Source organism: Otolemur garnettii, unplaced genomic scaffold (assembly GCF_000181295.1).
Source record: "Otolemur garnettii isolate 467f Iridium unplaced genomic scaffold, OtoGar3 scaffold00125, whole genome shotgun sequence".
Classification (NCBI taxonomy): domain Eukaryota; kingdom Metazoa; phylum Chordata; class Mammalia; order Primates; family Galagidae; genus Otolemur; species Otolemur garnettii.
In genome coordinates this window covers 696,127-705,424 of record NW_003852520.1, presented here as the reverse complement: position 1 = coordinate 705,424, position 9,298 = coordinate 696,127, and the positions used below count along the sequence as shown (strand labels likewise).

Below are 9,298 nucleotides of genomic sequence, written 5' to 3'. Positions count from 1 at the left end.
GAGACAGAACCTCAAGCTGTCACCCTGGGTAGAGTGCCGTGGCATCTCAGCTTACAGCAACCTCCAACTCCTGGGCTCAAGTGAGTCTCCTGCCTCTGCCTCTCAAGTAGCTGGGACTACAGGTGCCCACCACAACGCCCGGTTATTTTTTGGTTGCAGCCGTCATTGTTGTTTGGCGAGTCCGGGCTGGGGATTCGAACCCGCCACCTTAGGTGTAAGTGGCTGGCGCCTTAGCCAGTTGAGCTATAGGCGCTGAGCCGGCCAAGACATTCTTATCAGACATGAATATTCCAGCCTCTAGAGCTTATTGTAGTTTTCAAATGCATAGACACTGCAAAAGAATCTCATAGTTTATAAAATCTCCTTCAGTGTGCCTGAGGCTGGAGGTTGTGGCATCTGCAGGTTCCAGGTTCAAGCTTGGAGCTCCAGCCAGGATAATCGAAGTTGTTTGCAGTGACCATCTGGAGAAGAAGGTCCGCGTTAAATGCAACACCAGAGACACCATATTAGGGACCTTAAGCTGATTGCAGTCCAAATTGGCACCTGTTGGAACAAGATTTTCCTTAAGAAGTAGTACACAGGGCGGTGCCTGAGGCTCAAGGAGTAGGGCATCGGCCCCATATACTGGAGGTGGTGGGTTCAAACCCAGCCACAGCCAAAAAAAAAAAAAAATGTGGTACATGATTTTTAAGAACCATTATCCCTAGGGGACTATGAAATCCATGATGGGATGAACCTGGAGCTTTATTACCAATAGAACAGAATTCCTTCCCGCGTCCTACCTTCCTTTCTTCCCACACTACCCATACTGGTATGGATGCTTGTTTTTAAAAATTCACATTACCAGCCTAAGCCGGAGCAAGACTTTGTCTCTAAAAATAACTGGGCAAAGTGGTAGGCACCTGTAGTCCCAGCTACTCAGGAGGCTGAGGCAAGAGAATCACTTAAGTCCAAGAGTTTGAAGTTGTGTGAGCTATGATGCCATGATGTTCTACTGAGGGCAACAAAATGAGACTGTCTTAAAAAAAAAAAATACTTGAATGTGTCACCAGAAGTGAGGCTGCGGAAGTAGTGAAACCCACTGGGAGGGATCCTGCTGTGTGCTGTAAGCTGGCAGGCTGGTGGAATGGTGGATGAGGAAGACCCCACTTTTGAGGAAGAAAATAGATGGGAGGAGGTGCAGAAGGTGGACAGGGTAAAAGACTTTTTTCTAAAGAATTGAGATGTACAATGTATCGCTTTGGAGATGACCAGACTCCTTATATTAAGTCAGTTGATACTCTTAAAGACCTTGTGGTAGAGTTTATTACTGAAATGACTCACAGGGCAATGCCTATTGGAAGACAAGGTCAAGTACAAGTTGAAGATAACGTCTTCTTGATTCTAAAGGACTCCAGGAAGTTTGCTAGGATTAAAGAAGTGCTTGCTGTGAATGAAGAATTGAAACAGGCTAGAAAAGCATTTGATGGATCCAGCTATGGATCTTGACATCTTTTGTAGTTTCTGAAACTCCATTATATTCTAGGAAAACCATATGTAATAATTGTTATATTTTCTACAGTAAGGTACTCGTATCTACCTATGTAAATGAAAGGTAGAGAAAGAGAGTTTTCTGCCTTTATTTTCATGCTTTTGATTTTATAGTGATGCTGGATTAATTGCCTACCTTTACATGACCACACTTGAATTACTTACTGAGTTTTAATGACCATACATAAGTTAAAGTACCTTTCAAACCATGCAGTTCTTTCTGTTAACAAAGTATGAAATGTTAATAGTGTTTATGTGTTAGGCATATTTGTGCCATTGTAAGCAATACTGTAGCTGTTTAATATGTGAAATCTAAATGGCATCTTTGACTCTGATAGCTGAAACATGCTTTATATATTCTGAAGCTTTAATATGAAAGTAGTCAGATTATTATAAACGAAAATACCAGAAATATATTGTTTTTATGGAAAAATCAAAATTGATGGCTTTGTGCCCATAGCTCAGTGGTTAGGGCACTGGCCACATATACTGGGGATGGTAGGATTGAACCCTGCCCAGGCCTACTAAACAACAAAGACAACTACAACAACAACAAAAATAGCCCAGTATTGTAGCAGCTACTTGGGAGGCTGAGGCAAGAGAATCACTTAAGCCTAAGAGTTAGGCTTAAGAGTCTCACTATGTTGCCCTTGTAGAGGCTGTGGCATCACAGCTCACAGCAACCGCAAACTCTAGGGCTTAAGCCTCTTGCCTTATCCTCCCAGTAGCTGGGACCACAGGCCCCCGCCTCAATACCCGGCTATTTTTTTGTTGTTGTTATTGTTGTCGTTTTTTGTTGTTATTGCTGTTGTCATTTTTTTGGTGGTGTTGTCGTTATTTAGCAGGCCCAGGCCAGGTTCGAACCCATCAGCCCCAGTGCATGTGGCTGGCGCCCTAACCACTGAGCTATGGGTGCCAAGCCCTTCCTTTTAAAAAAAAAAAAAGTAAAACCACTTCCCAGATACAATTAATGTTTTTTAGACAATTAGATTCCATTATATTTGAGGGGAAGTGTATTTTATAAAATTACATACATTTGCTGAGTGTTTTTCTTTCCTAGTTTTCATATGTAGATGGTAGAACTAATTAATTTCTTATATTTTTAGGATATGTCAGCATATGTGAAGAAAATCCAGTTTAAATTACATGAAAGCTATGGCAATCCTCTAAGAGGTACAGTATAGTCTTTTGAGTCATATAAAGTTAAAAAATCATAGGAAACTAAATCAGTAATGTACTTTTTTTTTCTCTTCAGTTGTTACTAAACCACCGTATGAAATTACTGAAACAGGATGGGGTGAATTTGAAATAATCATCAAAATATTTTTCATTGACCCTAATGAAAGACCTGTGAGTAACATTAACTTTTGCAAATACATGTTTTAGTAAATGTGAAAATGTAATAATACTTGGCTTGGTGCCTGTAGCTCAAGTGGCTAGGGCACCAGCCACGTACACCGGAGCTGGCGGGTTCGAATCCAGACTGGGTCTGCCAAACAACAATGACAACTACAACCAAAAGTAGCCGGGCATTGGTGGTAAGCGCTTGTAGTCCCAGCTACTTTGGAGGCTGAGGCAAGAGAATCACTTAAGCCCAAGAGTTGGAGGTTGCTGTGAGCTGTGATGCCACAGCCCTCTACCCAGGGTGACAGCTCAAGACTCTGTCTCAAAAGAAAGAAAATGTAATAATACTTAATGAATAGTGTTTATTAAGATATACTTTATGTAGCCTTGGCTTGGTGCCTGTAGCTCAAGCAGCTAGGGTGCTAGCCACATGCACTGGAGCTGGTGGGTTTGAACCCAGCCTGGGCCTGCCAAAAAAAAAAATAGCTGGGTGTTGTGGTGGGCGCCTATAGTCCCAGCTACTTGGGAGGCTGAGGCAAGAGAATTGTTTCAGCCCAAGAGTTGAAGGTTGCTGTGAGCTGTGACACCACGCACTCTGCAGGGCACTCTACCAAGGGTGACCATAGGAAAAAAAAAAGATGTACTTTATATAAACTGGTGGTATGATGTATCTTGCCATGAGTTAGTTTCCAATTTTAAGTGAAGTGCTTTTCAAAACTTTTTTCATGTTTGGAAAGAAGGGATATAATATGAACTTATATTGGAAAGAAATTGTGGAAGTCAAATGATACTGTAGCAAAACAACGCTTAAAATTCATTCATATTATTTGGTTGTTAGTAATAAAAACAAGTTGAATCCCTATGCTTTTAAGAAATTAAACTCTTAGGAACAGTCTTTTTGCTTTTTTAGGCCACCATGAGTACTACCAGCTTTATTTTTGTATCTTTTTCATGAATATTTATAACCACTGACTTTTTCATCTTTTGATCTCTTCTTATCAGATTATTGCTTGGTAATGTAAAAAATCCCTCTAGGCTTTCACTTTGATCCTTCAGTAGCTTTGTGAGTTTAATGGTCTTCTCATTTTCGGAATGAGTATCCCAAGGCTCAGAAGTCAAATCGTGGGCTCAAAAACACTCAGTTAATTGTGACAGAGCTTGTTTTTGACACCAGGTATTTGCATTCAGTCCTTTCTAGTCCATTTTCTTTTGATTAAAACCATTAAGCCTTTAAAAAAAAAAAAAGACACCGAAAAGATCACAACTCAGTTACAGTTCTCATTCCACAGAGTGTGGCTGGGAGTTAACTTCACTTTAGGGGCTAATTCATCACTTCTAATTTGATCTTATTAGAATAAGCTAATTCTATTAGTATAGAATATTCATGCTCTAATTATCATGGGTCCATTTTTTAAACTGTATATGTGGGCTGGGCAAGGTAGCTCATGCCTATAATCCTAGCACTCTGGGAGGTCAAGGCAGGTGGATTGCTTCTGCTCGGAAGTTTGAGACAAGCCTGAGCAAGAGCAAGACCCTGTCTCTAAAAAATAGCCAGGTGTTGTGGTGAGTACCTGTAGTCACAGCTACTTGGGAGGCTGAGGCAAGAGAATCGCTTAAGCCCAAGAGTTTGAGGTTGCATGAGCCGTGCCTAGGGTCTGCCTAGAGATAGACTCTGTCTCCAGAAAATAAATAAATAAACTGTATATGTGGTTGCCTTTTCTTTTTTTTTAAAGAGACAGGATCTTGCTTTGCTCCCCAGGCTTGAATTCAGTGGCACAATCAATCATAGTTCACCATAATCCTGGGCTCCAGGGATGATCCTGCCTCAGCCATCAGAGTAGCTAGGACTACAGATGTGCACCCCACTCCACAGTTTTTTTAAAAAATTTTTATAGTGACAGGATCTTCTTATGTTGCCCAGGATTGTGGATGTGCTTTTAAAGGAGTTGAGTGTCACCTAGGTTCAGTGAACCATTTCCTAACTGGCACATCAGAAACACATGAGATCCTTTTTAAGAACTCAAACTCTTAGGCCTCCTTTTCTGGAGAATGTGATTCAGTAGGTTTGGGGTGGGGCCAGCACCGCTGGTGGATTTTGTTGCACAGTCAGATTTGGGACCCCGTTGACGCAATCCTTACTTTTCCTACATAGACATTTATTTAGGCAGTCTCTCAGATGAGAATCCAGTTTGGGCTTGCATATTTCCCCTTTGGCAGATTAACTGCTGTCATTAAGTGAAACATCCTCTTCAGATTTGGAGTTGTTCTTGTTCTTTAAGAAAGCTGTTACTTTTTCTTAAACTTTTTACTGGTAGCTGTTCATACATTTAGTTTTCTCCAGAATAAATGTCCATAACTCATTTAAATATTTCTCACAGGATAGGGTTTTCAGATCTCCTACCATTCTTGTTGTCCTTCTTTAACACTCCCACAGAGTTTATATTCTGTTTGACCAGAAATTATTAAATATTCATTATTTGCAAAATAACTATTTAAGGGATTGAGAAGGATACAAAGACCAGGTGTGCCTGTCCGCAGTGAGAATAGTCCTTTAGGGAGAGTAGAGCGCAGAATTGAGCAGATGTTGAGAGAGAGGAAAAAGGAGAAGCCCATGATGTTACCAGAGCTGAAGCTGTTTTTAACTTTGTAAGATTGCTCTGTTTTCGTTTTTATTTTGAGAATATGCTGCCTTACCTCTGTCCTCATCTATCACCACCCACCCCATTTGAATATACACCTATGAAAAAAATCATTATAGCTGTAACCTCATTATGAGACAGCTTTCAGTCACTCTTAGAAAATAAAGTAATACAGCCCCCCAAATTTTCACACACTGCTAAAAATTAGGGACATCTGTCTTCAAACTTCTTTTTTTTTTAAGAGACAGAGTCTCACTTTACTGCTGTTGGTAGAGTACCCTGGCATCACAGCTCACAGCAACCTCTAGCTCTTGGGCTTAGGTGGTTCTCTTGCCTCAGCATCCTGAGTAGCAGGGATTACAGGCACCCAACACAACGCCCCACTATTTTTTTGTTGCAGATTGGCTGGGGCCAGGTTTGTACCCTCCACCCCTGGTATATGGGGCCAGCACCTTATTCATTGAGCCACAGGCACTGCCCTGTCTTTAAACTTTGGTTTTATGATGTAATAATAAAAAACTTTCAATTAGAAAAGTTAGGGCTGGGCACAGTGGCTCACACTGGTAATCCCAGCACTCTGGGAGGTCGAGGTGGGTGGATCACTTGAGCTTAGGAATTCAAGACCAGCCTGAGCAAGAGTGAGACCACATCTGTAAATGTAGCCGAGCATCATGGCAGGCGCCTGTAGTCCCAGCTACTTGAGAGGCTGAGGCAAGAGGATCGCTTAATCCCAAGAATTTAAGATTGCTTCTAGCTATGATGCACTCTACCAGGGGCGACAAAGTAAAACTCTGTCTCCAAAAAATAAATAAATAATAAAAGTCAGACATGCACATAGTTTTAAAATAAAAAGCGCAAGTCTCCTATATTAATTTCCTAGCACTACAAACTAGGTGGCTTAAAACAATAGAAATTTATTCTCACAGCTCTGAAAGCTAGAAGTCTGAAATCAAGGTGTTGGCCATGTTTTTCCCCAAACCTCTGGAGGAGGCTCTTTCCTTGCCTCTTCCAGCTCTTAGTAGCCTCCAGTTGTTCCTTGGCTTTTGGCAGCATAATTCCACTCTTGGCCTTCATTGTCATGTGGCTCTGTCTCTCTCCCTGTCTCTGTGTCTCTTCTGTTCTTGTAAGGATACCAGAATTTGGATTAGGGCCAACCCTAATGACTTCATCTTAACTTAATTACATCTACAAGGACCTTATGTCCAAATACAATTGTATCCATAGGCACTAAAACTTAGGGTTTCAACGTATCTTTTGGGGGACACAAATCAATCCATTACATCTTTCGCCCATCTCTAATCCCTTCCCCAGGAAAATCACCTTTTGACAAGTGACCTGTTTCAGTTCCTCTAGAAATGACTCCCATGCATCTCATAGATTTAAACACTTGATTTTGAATTTCGCAACTTTAGATAACATATCTTTCAACTCTCAGTGATGACAGATGGTCCTTTTTAAGTTTCTTCATTTTTTTTTTTTTTCATTTTGCTGGAAGAATTCCTTCAGAAAGGCTACCTGAGAAATAAACTTTTGGAGCCATTGCCCATTTGAACATGTCTTTATTTTTCTGTCACATTTGATGGTTGGGTGGAAAATTCTAGGTACCAAAGGGGAGTATTTTTTGTCTGTGAGTAGAGGGAGAACAAAGGAAGGTTGACAGTCCCAGCTCTAGCGTAGCCTTCTTGATTTTGATGGTTGCCAGCTGTGAGGTTGAACCGTCTCTGGGACTCCTGAGAGCTCTGACTCCTCCTTCTGATGCAGTTTTCTTCCATTAGTTTTCAGATTGTGGTTTTTCTCTGTTATGGGTTATTCTTCTTGGTAATCTCATCTGCTTTATTTCTATTCCAGAAATTTGTCAGGTTGTTAGCTTTAAATATATGTATAATTTATACTGTCTTATTTTCAGAGTTACTCAGTGGAATTCTATGCATTTACCACTTTCCTTTCCATGTTCTTGGTACACCATCTTGTGTCTGTTCTGTTTTTGGAGACAGTCTCACTGTCAGCCCAGGTAGCATGCTGTGGCATCATAGGTCACAATAACCTCAAAGTCTTAGGCTGAACAGTCTTCTTGCTTCAGCCTCTCAAGTAGCTGACACTACCAGCACCTACCACCACACTCAGCTAGTTTTTCTATTTTTAGTAGAGATGGGGTTTCACTCTTGTTCAGACTGGTCTCCAACTCCTGAGCCCAAGCTATCCACCCACCTCAGCCCCCCAGAGTGCTAAGATTACAGGCATGAGCCATTGCACCTGGCCTTGTGTTGTTTTTATATATTATTATTTTCTAGAGATGTTTGAACAGATTTTTATTTACCTTCTTTGGAACATTGATGTTCAGGAGGGATGGATAGGTAGTGGTACATAATAGGAAAATAAATATACAGAGAGTTTGAGTGATTTGCCACTCAATAAGTTGAACCAGGATCATGTGACTATGAATTTGATGTCTTCTTATGCCAGTCTCTAAGGAAATGACAGTGTCTTACAGTGATGATGAAAACCATTGCATGGATGTGATGTCTGTTTTTATTTCACAGGTAACCTTATATCACTTACTAAAGCTGTTTCAATCAGACACTAATGCAATGCTAGGAAAAAAGACAGTGGTTTCAGAGTTCTATGATGAAATGGTAAGAAGATTTTATAATGAGAGTTTTAAAAGCACTTTACATTGGAGAACTTTGAAGTTAATTGGTTTTTTGTTGTTGTTGTTGTTGTATCCAATTAGATATTTCAAGACCCAACGGCAATGATGCAACAATTATTAACAACGTCTCGGCAGCTAACATTAGGAGCCTACAAGCATGAAACAGAATGTAAGTATCATGTATTCGCAATTAATCCTAAAAAATAATGTGTTCTATAATAGTGAGAAGATTGTGTGATTTAGTGGTTATTAAACTGTGTTTTAATGATACTTGTTAAAAAATAAGGTATGTGTTACCACAGAACATGTAGGAGGGATACTTTAAATTGTTTGCAAAGTAGACCTATTTTCAAACAGGTAAAAGACAGCCTTTCACAGTCTCTGAAATACTATTTGTTGTATAGCTTTTCACTAGTTACGCTTAGCCTGTCTCTCAATCATGTTGTGTTTACTAGCCTTTGCTAACAAAAATCTACATGAAGAACTTTATAGAACATAATTATACTTTTGTTTACTATGAATTAGTTTATCTCATATTTTTACCTATGTCATTTTATACATAATTTCGTGTTAATGCTCAAATGGTGAACACCTGAATGCCACGTTGATGATAATAGATACGATAGCATTTGCCAAGTGTTTGAATATTGAGGTGTCAGAGAAAGATGAGCACAGGATGACTTTTAAGGTTTGAGACCTGAGAAACCCTCCAAAATTCATTGCTTTTTGTTGAGATGGGAAGTCTGGGAAAAACAGGCTTTGGGGGATAAATCAAGACCGTAATTTGGGACATATTAGATGTAGGATGCCTGTAAGACATGTTGAAGAGGGGTGTTGGAACCTCGAATCTGGTATTCAAAGAGAAGTCTAGCTGAAGATAACAAATTTGGAAATTACTAGAATTACACGTTGTGAGAATAAGCTGTATCATCAAAGGAGTGAGTGAAGATAGAAAAGAGGTCCAAAGACTGAGTGTGGGCACTCTTAACATTTAGAGGCAAAGGAGATTAAAAATGAACAGCAAGGCATGGCGCCCGTAGTGCAGTGGTTACGGTGCTGACCACATACACTGGAGCTGCCAGGTTTGAACCTGGCCCAGGCCAGTTAAAACATCAATGACAACAACAAAAAAAAA

At 40.2% G+C, this 9,298-nt stretch overlaps 1 protein-coding gene and 1 pseudogene across 1 annotated transcript in view; both read left to right on the top strand.

The window, feature by feature from the left end:
* The window catches only part of YEATS4 (YEATS domain containing 4), a 20,255-nt gene that overhangs the window by 6,429 nt on the left and 4,528 nt on the right, over positions 1-9,298 (top strand). The window contains exons 3-6 of the mRNA XM_003797816.2: positions 2,637-2,703; positions 2,786-2,880; positions 8,054-8,146; positions 8,245-8,332. Coding sequence (XP_003797864.1) covers positions 2,637-2,703; positions 2,786-2,880; positions 8,054-8,146; positions 8,245-8,332 — 343 coding nt within the window. The remainder of the gene's footprint in view (positions 1-2,636; positions 2,704-2,785; positions 2,881-8,053; positions 8,147-8,244; positions 8,333-9,298) is intronic.
* On the top strand, positions 1,003-1,512 carry LOC111727810 (annotated as a pseudogene).